The sequence below is a fragment of the Aquarana catesbeiana genome, linkage group LG04 (assembly GCF_042186555.1).
Source record: "Aquarana catesbeiana isolate 2022-GZ linkage group LG04, ASM4218655v1, whole genome shotgun sequence".
Taxonomy (NCBI): domain Eukaryota; kingdom Metazoa; phylum Chordata; class Amphibia; order Anura; family Ranidae; genus Aquarana; species Aquarana catesbeiana.
In genome coordinates, this window is record NC_133327.1 from 616,581,300 (window position 1) to 616,602,669 (window position 21,370).

At 43.9% G+C, this 21,370-nt stretch overlaps 1 protein-coding gene across 1 annotated transcript in view; it reads right to left on the reverse strand.

The window, feature by feature from the left end:
- LOC141140787 (calpain-13-like) overlaps positions 1-21,370 on the reverse strand; it is a 124,840-nt gene that overhangs the window by 91,506 nt on the left and 11,964 nt on the right. The window contains exons 2-3 of the mRNA XM_073628285.1: positions 18,654-18,894; positions 578-650 (exon numbers count right to left, since the gene is read on the reverse strand). Coding sequence (XP_073484386.1) covers positions 578-650; positions 18,654-18,887 — 307 coding nt within the window. The 5' untranslated portion in view covers positions 18,888-18,894. The remainder of the gene's footprint in view (positions 1-577; positions 651-18,653; positions 18,895-21,370) is intronic.

The window sequence follows — 21,370 nt, forward strand, 5'->3', positions numbered from 1 at the left end:
TAACTAATTGATAAGCTGCAATATAATAAATGTTTGCTTTTGGGTTTAATACTGCTTTCAATGAATATACACAATTAGGTTCCTTAGAATTTCTTGCATATAGTCCAACATTCAGAGTTCACTTCTAGGCACTTCACCCACAGCAGCGAACCCATTAAGGGCAAGGGACGTACTAAACTGCTTATTGGAATGATGGGATGATTGGATTATTGGCTGCAATACTGAGAACTCTCACTAGATGTCAGTGTACTTTATACACATATATATGGTAATGACTCTGTTGTTTCTAAAAATATGTTATTTTTTACTACAGTGCTTGATACAATGTTGCAAGAAGTAGTTCCTAATGTTTAACTGTTCACTTGCTGATATATATGCAGCTGTACAACAGGATCAGCAGCCAATAATCCAATCATCCCATCATCCCAATATGCAGTTTAGTACGTCCCAAGGGCAAGCTGCAGTTCATAGCAAGATGAGGGTAAAAGGACAACATCATTCACTCATAGCAGAGATCTCACCATACACCAGACACCCTTTTGTTGTAACAATCTCTACAGCCACGGTTTATCCTTACCTAGTTTCTTACTCTGTAAAATATCAAATAAGCTTGTGCCATCAACTATCAGATGTGGCCTTTTACTGTATTCCTGTGCAAGAAGAAAACAATATTTGAAATGGATAGTTAAGAGTTTGTTTGTTTTTTAATGCATGAATAAAGAGCAACAACCAAACTTAGAATAATCAGTACAGTTGAAGTTGATATGTTAGTTTATGGAAGTTGTTAAAGTATTTCTCTGAAGTCTCTTAAGGACCAGCACACATGAGTTTTCAGGTCTTCTCACCAAATGCCAAGACCATTATAAAGGAATCCCATTCTCTTGCTAAAATTATTTTAAGTAATGTAGAATGCAACTGAAGGAGACAGAGAACCTGGGAACATCTCTTGGCAGTAGAAGTGAGATTCCTAAGGGAACAGAACTGGGAACTATGGTTATTGTGACAGACCTAGCCAGGAGAGAGGCTTTTGGAGGGGACTGAATGCTAGCCTCTTGCTGATCGATTATGGGCCTTGGCATTTGGGGGAACGGTGCTCGTTGTGAGCTGTATGCCGGGGGACCCTTGAGGTGGTGTTACTTTAGATTCAGGACCATGTCCCCCAAGACACACAGACTCTGGGGACCCGGGATATGCCATTGTGACGGGAGTCACTAATAGGGGCACAGGGTGAATGAGAACCCCACTATGATCTGTGCTAGTCAGACTCAATGCTGTATATATTGTAATAGTCCCTGTCACTGGGAAAAGGGATGGGATCTCTAACCCTGTGTCCATGTCTTATGGAGAGCCAGCAGGTTGTGTGCCCAGGTGCACACAGCCCATATAACGAGGGGCTAGTGGGAGCAGAGGGTGGAGGAAGGTGGAGTGTGTGTAGCTTGTTGCTACTGCTGTGTGAAGACAGACCTGTGTCTGGAGAGTGGTCTGCCCTGTGGGAGTCTGCAGCCTATGTAAAGGGGATTCTTTGCCCAGGGACTGGGAAAGGCTGGCCAGCCTTGAGAGTCGGGGAGACTGAGGAAGCCAGTGAGTCCAGGGGGCTGTAAAGAATTGCCAAATCTGTTGAGAGCAAGCAGAGGAACTGCTGACGAGAGCCAGGTGGCTTGGTATGTTTTCCTTATTTTTGGAGTGCTTAATGAAGTTAAACCCCTGCGTGGGAATCCTGAATGGACCTTTTTGCTTTTGTTTTTCGGTTTAATAAACGTGGGCTACCAGGCCCTTAACTATAATGCCTGTCTGATGTGGACTCACTGCACTAAAAACGCATTTATCGCTTGAGCTAAATACCCCAAACATTACAAGTGGTGTTCGAATGCGGGCAACAGACGGTGAAGTCCGGGTCTCTGCACCAGTAGTGAGTCATTTCAGGAATTGCTGCTAGCGGTGTGTGGCAGCCAGGCAAACTGCATTGCGCAGAAGTTAAATTGATGAACTGTGTTTGTGTGCATGAGACAGCACAATCTGTGTGTGCACTGTGCAGGTGAGGAAAGCTTGCATGAAGTGAAAAGCAACTTGCTTTAAAGTAACAGTGCTTCATTTTTTGCTGGAAAGCGCAAAAGTGTGGTGGAGTGACTGCAGAGATGAAGCAAGAGTTTGAGCCTGCCGGAGAATATTGCAGACTGTTTTTTGCTACACTTAAAGGGGAAGTGCATGCTGTTGCCCCTGGCAACGCTGGTGCAAGCAGGCCAGCTATTAAGGTGCAAAGTCCCAAGCTTACAAGAGGATGCAATTTGGGAAGCCCTGTCAAGGCTCTGAAGCAAGAGCGCTGTTTTCGGTGCAGAGAGTGGGGGCATGTTATCTCCAAGTGCCCTTTGTCTCAGTCTCCAATACAAGGCGACACGGCCAGACAGAGGTCTGCAACAATGTTTAGAAAGCCTGATTTAAGTCCCAGGAGTGTCCAAAAGGCTTATCAGAAGTTTGACAAGTATGTGGTTGCCCGTAGCAACGGCAGTGATGTCAAGTCTGTGGACTACGCGAGAAACGTATTGCCGACAGAGGATCGTGGCATGTTTAAAGCAACAATGCTTCAAGGAGCGCAAAGTCGCTGCTTTTGGGAGAGTCAGCAAAGTACAGCTGGAAGAGTGCCATCTCCCTTAGCAACAAGGGATCGGGTGTTAACCGGAAGGAGGAGATACAGTGGAGATGTGGAGCGGCATCCCATTAAAGATATGTGTAAAAATGTACCATGCCTGGAATGTGGTCAACTGGGGCATGAAATTTTTTCTTGTCCCAGGTTATGGAACATGCCTGGAGATGTGGTTACTGGGCAGAAGTCTTTGTCTGCAAGCCCAGATTTTTGTGCAAACCTATTTTCAGTCACCTCTGGCAACAGTGAGGAAGTACCTGTTGTGCCTGCAGGGGGTGCTAAGGAGTCAGAAGTGGCTGCTGCAGTTTCATCCCATGGCCACCAGGGAGAGTTAGTCAGTAAAAGTGCGATAAAGGATAGACAACGTACTCAAATGAAGCCAGAGTTACCTGCTACAGATTATGGTAAGACTGTTGCAGTTTGCGGGACTGATCCCAGTGAAGTGGGAGTATATCCGGCTGGGAGATCAGCAGAAGTGGTAAAAATGGACTTGCTGCAGTTTGCTACCCCGAGTAGTGGGGAGACACAGGTTGAAGCTCAACCTGCAGCAAGGTTAAGAACTCAAAAAGACTGGACTCTGTATGTACCTGGTGTAATCCACCAGAGTGCTGGAAGTGGTAACCTAGGGGTGACCAATACAGTTTGTGTGCCAGGTTCCCTAGTGACAGGTGCTACAGAGATGCCCAGGGAAACCTCCCAGGAGCCCACAGTGGTGAGGCACATGGTTTCCCAGGACAACTGTGGAGCCGCCCTAGTGGGCAAAAGAATGCCTTTGGAGAGGAAGGGTGGTGTGCTGAGCGTTACATGGGGTGCTGTGTGTTCTGACCAAAAACAGCCTGTTAAAGCTTATAACACTGCTATGTCTATGGCTGATGATACATGTACTTATTGTGATGTATTCAAAAGTAATGATGATGTTGAAAAGTGTATTACTGACAATGTTGATGGTTTGGTGTCTCCCATGGTAACCACCGGTAGTGCAGCAGAGTTGTCCCAGGAAATCTCAGGAGGACTCCCAGTGTTGGAGCCGGCGGGGCTCCAGGACAGCTCTGATACTGCTCAGGTGGAAAACAATGGGAAAATAGCTCAAATGAGGGAGTATGTATTATCACAATCTGATGTGGTTGACAGTGACTGGTGCAGATTGTCTGCTGCTAAACCACTCTGTCCACCTGTGTCTCCATGGGCAGAGGGAGCAGTACTACAGAGTGCTGATGACTGGAGCACAGACAGGATAGACTGGGATAGTCTCGCCATCAAGGTGATAGCATGGTGGAAAGAAATTTCTGAAGGTAATAGTAAGCTGGACACTATTGCTGCTGTGACAAATGGAGAGGCTGCAAAGCCAGTAGACACAGGTGCGTTGGCTGTTGCAGAACTTAACCCCCTCCAGGCGGAAGGATCGGAAAAGGGCGCATATATAGCAGAAGTTTTGTCCACAGCAAAAGAGATGAGTCATGTTGAGTGCCAGGATGATGGGATGATGGATAGGGACTTGGAAGGGCTCAGTGTTGCTGAAAATGAGACAATGAGTGTGACACATGCATTTAGCGGTGCTCATTGGGAGCCGCAAGTTTTGTCAGTGGCCTCTGAGGTGGAGGTCTCTTTGAGTGTCTCAGCCTCTCAAGCCTTAGCAAATGAGCCCCTCCACGTCGTTAGTAAGGGAAAAGTCCCTAGAGTTCTGTGTTTAGATGTGGCATGTCTAGAAATAACTGAGATGTTGTTGGAATTGGTGAAAATCTTTCCGCTGTATACCTGCATGTATCCACCGCAGATGGGCGACCTGGTACTGCGTAGTACCAATCAGTGGAGACACGTGGTACAGGCGATGTTAAGCAAGGTTGATAAAAATTGGTTACTGCAATGTTGGTTACTTTTGCAGAAAGTGGTCTCGCAGTTCTCTGCGAGAATGCTTCCAGCGACAGTTATGTGCGGAAGGCGTTCAGGGGAACTGCTAAAGGAATCAGAAATGATAGACATAGTAGAAGTCTCTCCGTATGCTGGTGTGATGAGGTACATTCCTGCTGGTGCGATCCGAGGTGCAGCTGAGCAGTGGTTGGTACATGGCGCGTGTGCTGTCTCACCCGCTAGACCTCGTGAAAGGGAAGGGCCCGGAAAAGAGGCAGCAGTAGTGGGAATTCAATCCATCACTCGCAGGGAGGTGCAGTTTGAGGTACCCGGAGACACTTTGACAGGAAATGGCAGTGTTGGTAACTGTAATGAAAAAGTGTATGAGAAGCACTGTAGAGCACTGTCGGACAACTCGGAGGTATTGGTTGAGGTACCAATGGACACAGAAATGGTTAAAGAGATTGGTGTGGAAAAATGTGGCGCAAAATGTGTGTTGGTAGGACAGTCGCTATTGGAGTGTTGGACAACCGGGAGCGATGTGAAACTGCGGGAATGTCCCATAGGGAGTAACTGCTTGCCTGTAGATAGTCCCTCCCTAGACCCTGTCCTAGCAAACCAGGTGACAAGAGGTCTTGATGATGATGATGATAATATTGAATTAAATAACCCCTTGTGGAACATTGCTATCGAGGTTAAACAGAAGTATGTGGTGTTGATCTCAGATGATTTGGTTGCCAAGGGCAACCACACAGGGGTTAGTGAACCTGATAAACAGATGTTGTTGGTTAGTGTTGCGTCAGGTAGTGAGAGGGGTCAGTCCCTGACAGATTTCATGGAAATGGGTCCCCAACAGTCCCAGGAGAGTAGGTCTGTGGGAGGGAAAAGGAGGATCCCGTGGCCAGAAGGTGGAAGGGATAGAGAGATTAGTGGGAGCCCATGGTTCAAGGTGAAGTGCTGGTGGAAACATACCCGGAAAAAGAAATGGGCCTACGCAGCGAATGGCTGGCACAGAGGTGTCCCATTCTTAGTAACTGGTTTATGTGTTCCTCCCTCCGGTGCGAAACAAGGGGGGAGTATAGGGAAATGTAGGACCCTGTTAAGATCCAGGGTGGGACGTACCTGGAAGCGCACCCGGAAAAAAAGGTTGGGCCTACGTGGCTGACAGCCAGCACAGAGGTGTCCCAACCATGACGGGTGCTGGTGTTCCTCCCTCCGGATCGAAACAAAGGGGGGGGATATGTAATAGTCCCTGTCACTGGGAAAAGGGATGGGATCTCTAACCCTGTGTCCATGTCTTATGGAGAGCCAGCAGGTTGTGTGCCCAGGTGCACACAGCCCATATAACGAGGGGCTAGTGGGAGCAGAGGGTGGAGGAAGGTGGAGTGTGTGTAGCTTGTTGCTACTGCTGTGTGAAGACAGACCTGTGTCTGGAGAGTGGTCTGCCCTGTGGGAGTCTGCAGCCTATGTAAAGGGGATTCTTTGCCCAGGGACTGGGAAAGGCTGGCCAGCCTTGAGAGTCGGGGAGACTGAGGAAGCCAGTGAGTCCAGGGGGCTGTAAAGAATTGCCAAATCTGTTGAGAGCAAGCAGAGGAACTGCTGACGAGAGCCAGGTGGCTTGGTATGTTTTCCTTATTTTTGGAGTGCTTAATGAAGTTAAACCCCTGCGTGGGAATCCTGAATGGACCTTTTTGCTTTTGTTTTTCGGTTTAATAAACGTGGGCTACCAGGCCCTTAACTATAATGCCTGTCTGATGTGGACTCACTGCACTAAAAACGCATTTATCGCTTGAGCTAAATACCCCAAACATTACAATATGTATATATAATGTGTGCTGTCTCATTGTGTTGTGTACTATTTGCTGTGCTAGTTTGGGGTGTGGCTGTATTCCAATGTTCTATTGTGTCTGTCTGCCTTGGATTATGGGATGTTTATCTCTATGGAGGGAGGGGGGATTCCTCCAGCAGCCCCCCTGCTAAGACTGTTTACTGATGAGAAGTTAAACACACCTGACCTGTGTGTCCATTGTCATTGGACAGTTTATTTCTATCAAATATTAAAACCTGATTGAAAATCCAACTCTCCTGTACTCAATAACAATAACAAAATAAAATAAAACACAACTTTAGGTTTTCAGAGACCTATCAAAATCAACCTATGACTGAAACATTATCTTTGGGTGGAATAGCACTATGCTGTATACATCACAACTATTTAATCTGTCTTTTTCAAAATAATGATGTTCATTTTCTCTAAATAAACATAATTTCAGTGAAAAAGAATATATATATCAAGGACCACATTCCTGCCATTGGTGTCATCACATGGAAGACCCGATCACACTAGTTGTGAAACCTGAACTCCAGCAAAATCTACTTATCATACCAGTTAACTGAAGTTGAAGTTTTAAATACCTTATTTCCCTTTTTTTATAAGTGATCACATAACCTCTGTTCTCAGCTGCAAAAAAAGATGGGCCACACCCGAAACACATCGTCATGATGACAGCCTTCTGAGAAATTGCTCCACGGGACTTTGTAGCTATCATTTGGTGTCTCAACAGACACCGCATCCAGTGACCACTGCGGCTTAGACTGTATATCCGGCGTGCCGCCTGGAAGCTTTGGCTACCCATCGATTGCCTGAGTCTCCCGGAATTGTCCTGGGATCAATTGGCTAGCCCCCGGCCTTGCTGCACAGCCTTATGTAATCTTTGGCTGCCTAATACATCCCTTGGTTTTTTTGCACCTTTGCCTGCAGAATACATTCCTCGCCTCTCCACATTGTGCCAGCAGTCCATCACAGCAGTAAATATTAGGCTCTTCTCCATATCCCTTGCACAGCATCTTCTTATTTTCATCTGGATTAACAAATGGTTTTACCTGTGAAGATAATCTCCTCTCACCCTTCCAGCATCTGCTTGATTAATGGTATGTGTTTTCAGCCGCTCAAGTCACGTCTAGGTGGGAATATAGCAACATGTGATTGACACTTATACAGTCCAGTCTGTATACACAGAAGCCTTTATCTTTTTTAAGTTTGCTGTTGGACCAATAAACATTTTATATGTTAACTGTGGTTTTGGTCTTTCATCTATGTGGAGCTGCAACTACCAGCCACCAGCTTTCACAACACTGGTTTGTGATTGTACAGACTTATAGAATCCCTCAGCACTTTCCTTGAGGAGCTTTGTTGGGTTATATTGGATTGAGGTCAGGTCGCTCACCCATGTCTTTATGGAACTTACTTTGTGCACTGGTCAAAATCATTTGGTGGAGGGGGGGTTATGGTATGGGGTTGTTGGGGTTGGGCTTGGCCCCTTAGTTCCAGTGAAGGGAACTCTTAAGGCATCAGCATACCAAGACATTTTGGACAATTTTATGCTTCCAACTTTGTGGGAACAGTTTGGGGATGCCCCCTTCCTGTTCCAACATGACTGCGCACCAGTGCACAAAGCAAGGTCCATAAAGAACCTGGATGAGCAAGTTTGGGGTGGAGGAACTTGACTGGCATGAGTCCTGACCTCAACCCTATAGAACACCTTTGGGATGAATTAGAGTGGAGACTGTCAGCCAGGCCTACTCTTCCAACATCAGTGCCTGACCTAACGCTTCCTAAATGCACTTCTGGAAAAATGGTGAAACATTCCCATAGACACACTCCTAAACCTTGTAGACAGCCTTCCCAGAAGAGTTGAAACTGGTATAGTTGCAAAGGGTGGGCCAATTGAATATTGAACCCTACGTACTAAGAATGAGATGCCATTAAAGTTCATGTAAATGCAGGTGTCCCAATACTTTGGTAATACAGTGTATTTTATAGATCTCCACACACAAGCAAATGATAATACAACCAAGGAACTTTATATGTTGTATTATTTTACTTATTACGTAATCATTTTCTGTTTGGTGTTAAATACTGTTTTGATTTATTTATAAATACCGAAGTACATTTTATCTTTGAGTGCATCACACCAGTACTTTTTTCAAAGTTTAAGAAGTACCAAAATAACATTTAATGTGGATGATGTCCCTACTGTAGAGATTAATCAGTTTAAACCTCAGATAGCTGTCTTGGAATAAACTGCAAACACCAAAGGTAATGAAATGGCTCAGGAAGCTCACTTCAATCCATTAATCACACACAGCCGCAAGTACCTAATAACCAAACTAACAGTTTTAGAGTAAGATCAGAACATAATGCAAGCATCAATAGAGACAGCAAAGATCAATACACGTGTTTATAATCTCTTATATAATATTTTGGATTGCAAAGAGTTGTATATCTAATGGCTTTTGGCAAAATTCTTTTAATTGTTAGTTTGCGGTTTTCAACTGCTTAATGTTTTGTACCTTTTTTGTATTTTATATATAAATACCACATTTGTGAAATGTAATAAAAGTGCCTATATGATACTGAGTTGTCTGCCTCCCTGCCTTAAGTCATCTGATGTACATTATAGGGTCAAAAGTTTGTGGACACCTGCCCATTACACCTATATGAGCCTGTGGAACATCTTATTTCAAAACCATGGCCATTAAAGTAGCTGTAAACCCTTACATATACCCATACCCAGTGAAGTGACTGGCTTTAGGTGATACACAGAGGTGAAACAAATCCTCCTACATAAGTTGCACCTGTTTATCTGTAGCCGTGTTTTCTCTACATCCATTCAAAGTGCAGAATTTACACAGGATCTCTCAGCTCTGAAAAGCAAGGGGTGGAAAGCTTAAGCTACATCAATGAGGAGAGTTCTGAGAGCTGATTGGAGGGAAGGGACACTGCCCCTCCCTTCACACAGCAAACGGGAACAGAGCTGAGGCTGTCAATCAGCTGGAGCTCCCTCCCCTCTCACCAATTTTTCTCTTGGTGTCAGGAAAACTGGTCAGAAGTGACTCATGCTTATAGCAGAGGAACGAGGCAGTGGACAGAAATGATACTTAGTGCTGAGCAGTGGTGGCCCGTCCATGCAGGGTGCAGGTGCACCGCCCCCCTAATCCATGCGCCCAGCCCCTAATCTACATGCAGGGCGCCGGACGCATGGCTTTCAATGGGGTTTTTAAAGCAGATGATTAGAGCCCGAGTCTCTAATTGGCTTCATACAGAGTGAGACCCAGGTAAGGCTACCAGGGTCAAATAGCGGCTACTTTTGGCGACAGAGGGTCTTAATCAGGGTTAATTATAAAAAGTAAAAAATGTATTGATTTTACAATTTACGCAAAATATAATAATTCATAATGCGACTATAAATATCTTGACAACTTCACTCACAATACTGCAAGAGTTTAAAAAACACTACACCGCGTACAGACGATTGGACATTCCGACAACAAAATCCTAGATTTATTTCCGATGGATGTTGGCTCAAACTTGTCATACACACGGTCGCACAAATGTTGTCGGAAAATTCCAATCGCCAGGAACGCGGTGGCGTACAACACATACGACGAGCCGAGAAAAATGAAGTTCAATAGTCAGTGCTGCTCTTCTGCTTGATTCCGAGCATGCATGGAGTTTTGTGCGTCGGAATTGTGTACACACGATCGGAATTTACGACAACGGATTTTGTTATCGGAAAATTTGAGACCCAGCTCTCAAATTTTAGTTGTCGGAAATCCTGACAACAAATGTCCAATGGAGCCTACACACGGTCGGAATTTCCGACAACAAGCTCACATCGAACATTTGTTGTCGGAAATTGGACCATGTCGACCGTGTGTACGCGACATAAGAAGCAGTGCTATGAAAACAGACAAGAAACAGGAAAAACACATAACAAAACAAACACAAATTCAAAAACAAAGTCCGGACACCAGTTGTCATTCACAAAAGAGCTGTCATGCAATAATAATCGCATTCGTTCAAAAATATAAAAATAATCATTTAATAGTATTAATTTCAACGGCTTCTTTGTGAATGGCCCCCGAGTGATCTAGGTCACTTCCCAATCTCCCTAAAACTGAAAACCTGCTAAGCAGTTAATGAATAACTTAATTAGAAGTCATTGCTATATAGCGAGATGAACGATGATCTGGTCCTGTTAGGTAAATCGGTTAGAGCATTAAATTTGAAGTCAGTCCACTGGTGCTATAAGTTGGAGTTTAATTGGCAACCGAGATTTTTTTGAACAGTGCTTCTTAAACAAACTCAGTCCTACCTGCTTTCACTGCGAACAGTGCAATTTGAGAGATTGGGGACATATCATCCCATTAACCTGTTCCCGACCAGCCGCCGCATTTGCACTGCGGCAGAATGGCACGGGCAGGCGAATCGCCATTATGCTACGTCGGACGCGCGCCCCCTCGGATTCGATCCAGAACCGATCAATCTCCAGGCCCAGGCCAATGAAATCTGGCCTGGACCTGGTGATTGGTCCTGGCGAATGAGATCCTTCCCCTGTCGTGTAACTGTAAACACTGACAGGGGAAGTGATGTCATCTCACCTCGTGTCAGTCTTTTCCGTACCAGACCAAGGAGAGATAACATCTAAATGTGAGTTGCACTAACACTACGCTGACACCAGGTCACGTAGGCACACAATTCACCCCCCGATTACCCCCCCAGTTAACCCCTTCACCACCTGTCACTGTGTCACCCAGTACAGCATTCAGATTTTTTTTTGATCGCTGTACTGGTGTCATTAGTGACAAAAATCAGCGTTAGGGTAATTAGTCTTGGGCCCAGATAGGTCTAGGGACCCCCCTAACCCCCACAATAAAGGTTTAACCCCTTGATTACCCCCTGTCACCTGTGATCACCGTATAAGTGTCACGGGTGACGCAGTTTAGCTAGTTTATTTTTTATAGCGTCAGGGCACCCGCCTTATTTTGCCCAATAAAGGTTTAACCCCCTGATCACCCGGCAGGTGATCAAAGTTAGGTTTTAGAGTCAGATAGGGTCTGCGTCGCCCCAGACAGCGCCAGATTAGTGCCAGTAGCGCTAACACCCATGCACGCACCATACACCTCCCTTAGTAGTATAGTGTCTGAACGGATCGATCTGATCAGAACTATATTAGCGTCCCCAGCAGTTTAGGGTTCCCAAAAACGCAGTGTTAGTGGGATCAGCCCAGATACCTGCTAGCACCTGCATTTTGCCCCTCCGCCCAGCCCAGCCCAGCCCACCCAAGTGCAGTATCAATTAATCACTGTCACTTACAAAACACTAAACACATAACTGCAGCGTTCGCAGGGTCAGGCCTGATACCTGCGAACGCTAACAGTTTTTTGGTAGCGTTTGAATCAATCACTGACAGTCAGGAGCTTTTTTTCTTGTGAGTCTCACTACTGTACCAGTTAATTTAGAGACCAAAATGTGAAATCGAAGGTACAGTAGTAAAGAGGTCTACACATTTCTGAGCATGACAGATAGTGAAGAGGAAGTCATTCATCTGTCAGATTCAGGCTCAGAATACGATCCTATAGACGATGGCGGCTCTATGACATATATGTCTGACAACGGAGTTGTGGTCCCTGCCAAAGTCAGGCGTACTAGACCCCGTTCTTCTGCTGTGGTCGAGGTGCAAGAACCGCATGTCCCTCGTATGGAGCAGAGATCCAGTACTAGCACCGCTCATCCTTTTGAAGAACTGGCAAGCACCAGCGGCCTAGTACATCCTGGTCGAACATCCAGCACTGCAGTAACACTTGGTGACGTGGCGAGTCCCATAAGTGCAGTTCAAGCTGGCGAGGTGGCAAGCACGAGTAGTGTCCCGCTGCCACCAAGAAGAAGACAAAGACAGGCCCATCGAGCCCACAGTGCCCTTCTTGCTGCATTTGCCAATCCTAATTGGAAACCCACCACTTCTGCAGCACCTGTACTTCCCCCATTCACTGGCCACAATTCAGGTGGAAACAGTTGATTTTACGTAACTTGATTTTTATTCGCTGTTTTTCACCGAAGATCTCTATAGATCTATTGTGGACCAAAGCAATTTATATGCTGGTCAATTCACCGCCTCTAATCCCCAGCTGACCCTTGCCAGAGATTGGAAACCAATTACGGTTTCCGAATTTAAGACTTTTCTGGGCCTATCCGTCCTCATGGGCATAACCAAAAAGAGTGAGTTGCGGTCATATTGGTCCACTGACCCAATTCACCATATGCCTGTGTTCTCTGCCTCCATGACCAGGACATCATACGAGCAGATTTTGCAGTTCATGCATTTCAATGATAATGAACTCTGTCGTTCTCGGGGTGACCCTGAATTTGATCGGCTCTACAAAATTCGGCCCCTCGTAAACCACTTCAACCAACGTTTTGCAGCCTTTTTTACTCCCCATCAAGTTGTCTGCGTTGATGAGTCCCTGATTAAGTTAGGTCTGGCTGCTTGTCATTCAATTAGTATCTTCCCAGCAAGCGTGCCAGATACGGGGTCAAGATGTATAAGCTCTGTGACAGGGCCACAGGCTATACATATAGTTTTATGGTTTACGAGGGAAGAGAAAGTTACGTAGAGCCGGAGAACTGCTCTGACTACATAGGGAGCGCTGGTAAGATTGTGTGGGACTTGGTGTCACCCTTATTCGGAAAGGGGTACCACTTGTATGTGGACAATTATTACACAAGCGTGCCACTTTTTAGTCACTTGTTTGATCATCAAATTGGCACATGTGGCACCGTGTGATCTAATCACCGGGGCTTTCCCCAGCGGCTTGTAGATTCCCGTCGTAGGCTGGGGGAGAGAGCCTGCTTGAGATGTAATAATGTGCTTGCTGTGAAGTGGAGGGTTAATAAGAATGTTTTCGTTCTGTCCTCCCTTCACGCAGACACGACGGTCCAAATTCCTATGGCGACTGGTGTTGTGGAGAAACCCCTCTGTGTCCACGAATATAACCTTAACATGGGAGGGGTGGACCTCAACAACCAGTTGTTGGCGCTGTACCTAATTGCCCGTAAGGCCAGACGCTGTTACAAAAAAGTGTCTGTTTATTTATTTCAATTGGTTTGCTGAATGCTTTTGTGCTATACAAAGCTTCAAGACGAACTGGATCCTTCCTTAAATTCCAGGAAGAGATCATCACAGCCCTTCTGTTTCCAGATGCGGTACTTTGGCCCAAATTCCCAATCCAAATGCAGTAAGCTCGCTGCATGAGAGGCATTTTCCGCATGTCCTCTCTGGTACCCTTACCCAAAGAAACCCCCAAAGAAGATGTCGTGTCTGTAGAAATCGCGGATATAGGCGTGATACCCGCTATTATTGTCCCTCCTGTCCTGACCAACCTGGTCTTTGCATTGGTGACTGTTTTCGAACGCTACCACACACTAGTTGAGTTTTAGCGTAGGGTACAGCACTACACAGTCCTAGGCACATGAACACAGGGTCTCGGGGTCTCGAAAGATGTGATGGCCACCACATTTTGAGAGACCCTAATCCGTTCAGTTTACAGTTTTTATAAAAGTGAAAAAAGTGAAAAAAAAAAAACACACGCAAAAACACAAAAAGAAAAAAATTTAAAAAAAATAGTTGTGGTTGTATTTTTCTTCTCTCTCTCTCTCTCTCTCTCTTTTGTTCTATCTCTTATGTTCGCTCTCTACTATCCGCTCTACTGTTCGCTCACTATTGTTCTATATCTATCCTTCTCTCTCTGTTTTATTTTTACTAGGTTTTATTGTATTTGCTTTGCAGGTATGGTATGTTATACTGTAATGTTTGTTTTATTGTTAACCATCATTTGCTTAGCAGGTACGCCATTCAGCTGCAGCACAGGTTTATTTATCTTGACAGCAACAGTGTTTGCTCCCACGATACATAAAGCCGTGACTCCAGTGCTGTCAGAGGTGATTTCACCATCACAGTTAAAAAAAAATGGTGCATGTATGCCCATCATTAGAAGTAGGTGGATGAAGGGCGGTATTCTAATGGTGGACATACCCACCGATCAATCTCTTTTTTTCGTTCAGCCCACAGGCTGCATTAAAAAAAGAACATTACAATGTATGCCCAACAAGGACCAGCAACGTACTGGTATGTTGCTGGATTTGAGTGGTTATACCTGAATGATGGCTGCAGGTTTAGGTATCATCTTGGTATCATACTTTTCAGCCAGCGGTCGGCTTTCATGTAAAAGCAATCCTAGCAGCTAATTAGCCTCTACACTGCTTTTATATGCAGTGGGAGGGAATGCCTCCCCCCCACCATCTTCCATGGTTTTCTCGGGCTCTCCTGTCCCAATAGGGAACCCGAGAATGCAGTTGATGGTTCCGCCAGCTGAACATAGAGCTGATCAGAGATCAGAATGGCTCCAATCATCTCTATAGCCTAAGAAACCGGAAGCTATGAGCATTTCATGACTTAGGTATCACCGGATATAAACAGCACCATTGGGAAATTGGCAAAGCATTTTATGACACCAATCTTGGTGATGTCAGATGCTTTGAGGGCAGAGGAGAGATCTAGGGACTAATAGACCCCAATTTTTTTCAAAAAAGAGTACCTGTCACTACTAAAAAAAAAAAAAAAAAAAGGTGTCATATGTAAACAGCAATTGCACCATGCATGTGAGGTATCACCACGAAGGTCTGATTGAGGGCAGTGATTTTAGCAGTAGACCTCCTCTGTAAATCTAAAATGGTAACCTGTAAAGGCTTTTAAAAATGTATAAATGTATGTAGTTTGTCAACTCTGCACGTTTGTGCGCAATTTTAAAGCTTGCCGTGTTTGGTAGCCATGTACTCGGGATAAGATCATCTTTTTTATTTCATCAAACATTTGGGCAATATAGTGTGTTTTAGTGCATTCAAATTTTAAAAAGTGTTTTTTTTCCAAAAAAATCGCTGCGCAAATACTGTGTGAAACAAAAAAAATGCAACACCCACCATTTTAATCTGTAGGGCCTTTGCTTTAAAAATATATATATAATGTTTGGGGGTTCAAAGTAATTTTCTTGCAAAAAAAAATATTTTTTCATGTAAACAAAAAGTGTCAGAAAGGGCTTTGTCTTCAAGTGGTTAGAAGAGTGAGTGATGTGTGACATAAGCTTCTAAATGTTGTGCATAAAATGCCAGGACAGTTCAAAACCCCCCCAAATGACCCCTTTTTGGTAAGTAGACACCCCAAGCTATTTGCTGGTAGGCATGATGAGTCCATGGAATATTTTATATTTTGTCACAAGTTTCGGGAAAATTACACTTTTTTTTTTTTTTTTTTTTTGCACAAAGTTGTCACTAAATGATATATTGTTCAAACATGGCATGATTTGTGTGGAATTACACCCCAAAATGCATTCAGCTGCTTCTCCTGAGTACGGGGATACCACATGTGTGAGACTTTTTGGGAGCCTAGCCGCATACAGGACCACGAAAATCAATCACCACCTTCAGGATTTCTAAGGGTGTAAATTTTTGATTTCACTCCTCACTACCTATCACAGTTTTGAAGGCCATAAAATGCCAAGATGGCACAACCCCCCCCCCCCCCCCCAAATGACCCCACTGACCCCACTTTGAAAAGTAGACACCTCAAGGTCTCACACATGTGGTATCCCCATACTCAGGAGAAGCAGCAGAATGTATTTTGGGGTGTATTTCCACATGTAACCATGGCATGTGTGAGCAATATATCATTTAGTGACAACTTTGTGTATTTTTTTTTTTATGTCATTTTTCAATCACTTGTGACAAAAAAATAAAATATTCAATGGGCTCAACATGCCTCTCAGTAATTTCCTTGGGGTGTTTACTTTCCAAAATGGGGTCATTTGGGGGGGGGGGGGTTTGTACTGCCCTGCCATTTTAGCACCTCAAGAAATGAGACAGGTAGTCATAAACCAAAAACTGCGTAAATTCCAGAAAATGTACCCTAGTTTGTAGACGCTATCATTTTTGCGCAAACCAATAAATATACGCTTATTGACATTTTTTTTTACCAAAGACAAGTGGCTGAATACATTTTGGCCTAAGTGTATGACTAAAATTGAGTTTATTAAATTTTTTTTTTATAACAAAAACTAGAAAATATAATTTTTTTTCAAAATGTTTGGTCTTTTTCCGTCTATATCGCAAAAAATAAAAATGGCAGAGGCAATCAAATACCATCAAAAGAAAGCTTTAATTATAGGAAAAAAAGGATGCAAATTTTGTTTTGGTACAGCACTGCATGACCGCGCAACTACCAGTTAAATCAGCGCAGTGCCAAATTGTAAAAAGTGCTCTGGTCGTTGAGCAGCCAAATCCTCCGGGGCTGAAGTGGTAAAAGACATGGTAAAAATGGCACAGTGATTAGAAGGTGGTATTGATCAGGTCCCAAGAACATTTAGCATGTGTTCCTATATGTTGTCGAAATACTAATAGAATCTTCAGCAATATCCCTGCTACTTTGCTTAGGCCCAGCTGAAGGCAGCAAAAATTCGGGAAATCTAAACGTTCATTTCCTTCAGGTAATCACTGAGAAAACAAAGCATAACCTGCTCTATCACCGGCAGGAAAATCAAAAATGGCTGCAGTGTGGATGGACACAGTAAAGAACCACTGCACAGTTCTCACAAAGAATCAAGCATTTCACATAACATGCTTCCGGCAGTCAGAATCAGCTGTTTTAGGGAAAATTGCGTCCATACATTACCATCCCATGGCTAATTAATACTTTATGATGGACATGCCTTTGCAGGACCCGTTTTTCCTTTTTTGTTTATGCTCTAATTGGCTTCAAAATAGAGTGAGCTATGGGTGCAGAGCACAGCCAGTTGTGTTGCATAACGAATTAATATTCGCTATTGTCTTCCTGATTCTATTCCCGGCCAATCAGGAAGCGGGTCCTGAGACCCGATTGGCCAGGGAGTCTTAGGACTCCCTGGCCAATTGGTTCTCAGGACACACTTGCTGTTTGGCCGGGAGGAGAAGCATACAGTCTATGCTGAGCTGTAAGTATCTCTCTGTGTGCTGCATCATGCACAAGCTCACCCCACCAGGCAGACGATGGCAGACGCCAGGGCCATGTAGCTAGTCTGGTAGTAGAGCAGGTTGCTCACCACCCTGTTGTTCCATTTGGAGATATCTTTGAAGTTCGGCTGGGAGAAGTGGTCAGAGCGGCCCCAGCTCTTCCTTCCCCCTGCCTCCTAAGGTAAGGCATCTGATTGGCACATTCACATCCGTCTACCGCACGCGGGGGGGGGGTGTTAGTTTGCCGCCCCCCCTCCCCCAAAAAATATTGAGCACCAGCTGCTCCTGGTGCTGAGACAAGTACACACTATAGAGGATATACTTTGTTCATTTTTCATGTCTGAGGTTTACAGCCACTTTAACATGTGGGTGGCTTTTCTTTGCAGCTAATATAGTCTTCACTCTTCTGAGAAAGCTTTTTACAAGGTTTTGAAATGTGTCTTTGGAAATTTGTTCCCATTTAGCCAAAATAGAATTTGTACAATCAGGTACTGATGTTGAATGAGAAGACCTGGCCTGTAATCAGCTTTCCAAATCAAATGTGTTTTATAAAATTCAGGTCATGGCTGTGTGCAGTCAACTCAAGGCCCTCCATACGAAACTAGCCAAACCATGTTTGTATGGAGCTGGCTTTGTGTACAGAGGAACAGTCAGGAGCAGAGATGGGCCTTTCCCAAACAGTTACCAAAATTGTCTCATGCTGGATTCACACAGGTCTAGCTCCTGTTTGCAGTCCGGTGTCCTGTGCGTTTTTGTTCACTGGTTCTGGTGCAAATTTTTCAATGAATTCGCACCTGAACTGGACCCAAAAACGCACAGGGCCCTTTTCAAATTCGCACCGCAGCCACCCCGGACATGTGTGAACCTGCTCCATTGAAAAAAGCCGGTCACACTTACATTTTATGCGAATTGGATGCGGTGTAAAACACATCCAATTAGCATATATGTGAACCCAGCCTTAAATGTCTTTGTATGCTGTAACAATAACAGTACCCTTCAATGAAAAAAGCTGAACTGGTGGTGAGCCCACATACTTATGATCATTAAGTGTACATCAATGACTTCTTAAAAGTTCTTGCATTTTAATCCAGGTCTACACTGACCAGGTGAAATGTACAAATCATAAGTAGCCCCTTGATTTGATTTGTTGTCTTTTCTGGTAAAGAAACGTGGACAATTAAGGCAAAAGCCTCAAAAATAAGAGATGGTTGTGACAGGGTAGGCTACTGCTGCATAGTTTGAGGGAAGCAGCCATATATATATTATGCATTGTAATATACATACTATAATTTCTCTTGGTCTCCTCCACTCTATGTTCCTTGTGTTGATATCAAGCTCTTTTCCAGATCCAATGCTGTTAAGGTTAGCAGAAAAGGCTTCGTCAACAAACAGAGTTCCCGTCTTCAGATGCCAATCTCTCAAGGAATAAAAGTCCTGATTGAACAACTTGCGTGGATTATCCAGAGTGCCATTCCTGACCTGGATCCTTGGCTGAAGACCAGATATAGAGGAGTTCATAGCAACACTGAGAAAAATAAATATAGTATATCAGTTTTACATATGAATTCTGCTGTCAATAAAAATATTACCCATAAAGCTTCATAGAGAGATATTAGAGTGAGATGGAGTACCACTCTCTAATAAACATTATCACACCATGTAAACATATCTACCATCTATTACTATCTTTTTATACTCATTGGAGTGGATTTACTATAGGCAGAAAGGTTGTTCACTTTGCAAGGTAATTTGCAATTTGCAAAGCCTTTTTCCCATAGCTTAGTGAGTGTGGGGAAGCTGTTCTGACTTCCATCATCCAAAAAATGTGCAAGCAAAAATATGGTTCTTTTTATTTTCCTTGCACATAATTGTGTATTATTTGCAAAGTGAATTTTTACCGCATTCACTAAGCTAAGGGAAAGTCCTTGTGCAAAGTGAACAATCTATTTGCTTTTAGTAAGTCAATCCTGTTCCATGCAGAAGGGTAGAGTACCTCTCTTGCTCTTTTTTTACCTTTTTCTCTTGCTATCCCTTCTGATTTCCATTCCCGTTTCATGCGATTAAATACAGATATCTTTTATTAGTTGGCCTAATACATTTTAACATTGTCCAGTGGTTGTAGTTAGGGATGGGCGAACAGTCCGGGCCGAGCATAAGTTCGGGCCAAACTTTTGTTGTTCGGTCATGATTGGACACTGGCATCATGACTTTATCCAATCATGGCTCCTTCCCGCCCCATAGTATAAAAGTATTCTTTCAATGGCAGCCATTTTCAGTGTGATTTCGGTGTGGAGATAGATAGAACAGGGCTCTCTTCAGTGCTATTAGTTAGTTAGTGTGCTATACTGTGCTATTTTGCTTCAATTGTCAGTGTAGAATATTAGTTTAGTGTCAGTCTAGGGATAGTGTGAGTGTAGTGAGGAGGAACCATCGTTCAGCCTTGCATAGTGTGCAGCTAGGGACAGCTCAGACAGTTTCAGTGTAGTGTAGTGAGACCGTGTCATTCATACATACATTAGTGTAGAGTAGGGACAGCTCATATAGTTTCAGTGTAGTGTAGTGAGACCGTGTCATTCATACATACATTAGTGTAGAGTAGGGACAGCTCATATAGTTTCAGTGTAGTGTAGTGAGACCGTGTCAGTAATCTTGACATTAGTGTATAGCTAGAGTAGGGACAGTTCAGATAGTGTCAGTGTAGTGACGGTTGAACACTGTCTATTTGATTGCAGTACTGCCAGTTTAACGCCATTTACTTCTGTGTGCATTACTGCCAGTTTAACGCCATTCACTTCTGTGTGCGTTACTGCCAGTTTAACGTCATATTGTTTTGTGTGCGTTACTGCCAGTTTAACGCCATATAGTTTTGCGTGCATTACTGCCAGTTTAATGCCATATAGTTCTGTGTGCGTTACTGCCAGCTTAATGCCATATGGTTTTGTGTGCGTTACTGCCAGTTTAAAGCCATATAGTTTTGCATGCGTTACTGCCAGTTTAACGCCATATAGTTCTGTGTGCATTACTGCCAGTTTAACTCAATATAGTTCTGTGTGCGTTACTGCCAGTTTAACGCCATATAGTTTTGCGTGTGTTACTGCCAGTTTAAGCCATATAGTTTTGTGTGCGTTACTGCCAGTTTAACGCCATGTAGTTTTGTGCGTTACTGACAGTTTAACGCCATTTACTTCTGTGTGCATTACTGCCAGTTTAACGCCACATAGTGTATAGCTAGAGTAGGGACAGTTCAGATAGCGTCACTGTAGTGATGGTTGAACACCATCTATTTGATTGCGTTACTGCCAGTTTAACGCCATTTACTGCTGTGTGCGTTACTGCCAGTTAAGCGCCATTAACTTCTGTGTGCGTTACTGCCAGTTTAACGCCATATCGTTTTGTGCGCGTTACTGTTTAACACCATATATTTTGCGTGCGTTACTGCCAGTTTAACGCCATATAGTTCTGTGCACGTTACTGTCAATTTAACGCCATATCGTTTTGTGTGCGTTACTGCCAGTTTAACGCCATATAGTTTTGCATGCATTACTGCCAGTTTAACACCATATAGTTCTGTGTACGTTACTGCCAGTTTAACGCCATATAGTTCTGTATGCGTTACTGCCAGTTTAACACCATATAGTTTTGCGTGCGTTACTGCCAGCTTAACGCCATATAGTTTTGCGCGCGTAACTGCCAGTTTAATGCCACAGTTTTGCGTGCATTACTGCCAGTTCAACGCCGTATAGGTCTGTGTGTGTTACTGCCAGTTTAATGCCATATTGTTTTGCGTGCGTTACTGCCAATTTAACACCACATAGTTCTGTGTGCATTACTGCCAGTTTAACGCCATAATGTTTTGTGTGCGTTATTGCCAGTTTAACGCCATATCGTTCTGTGTGAGTTACTGCCAATTTAACTCCATATAGTTTTGTGTGCATTACTGCCAGTTTAACACCATATTGTTCTGTGCTTCACTGTACGTTTGGCACATTATATTGCAGTAT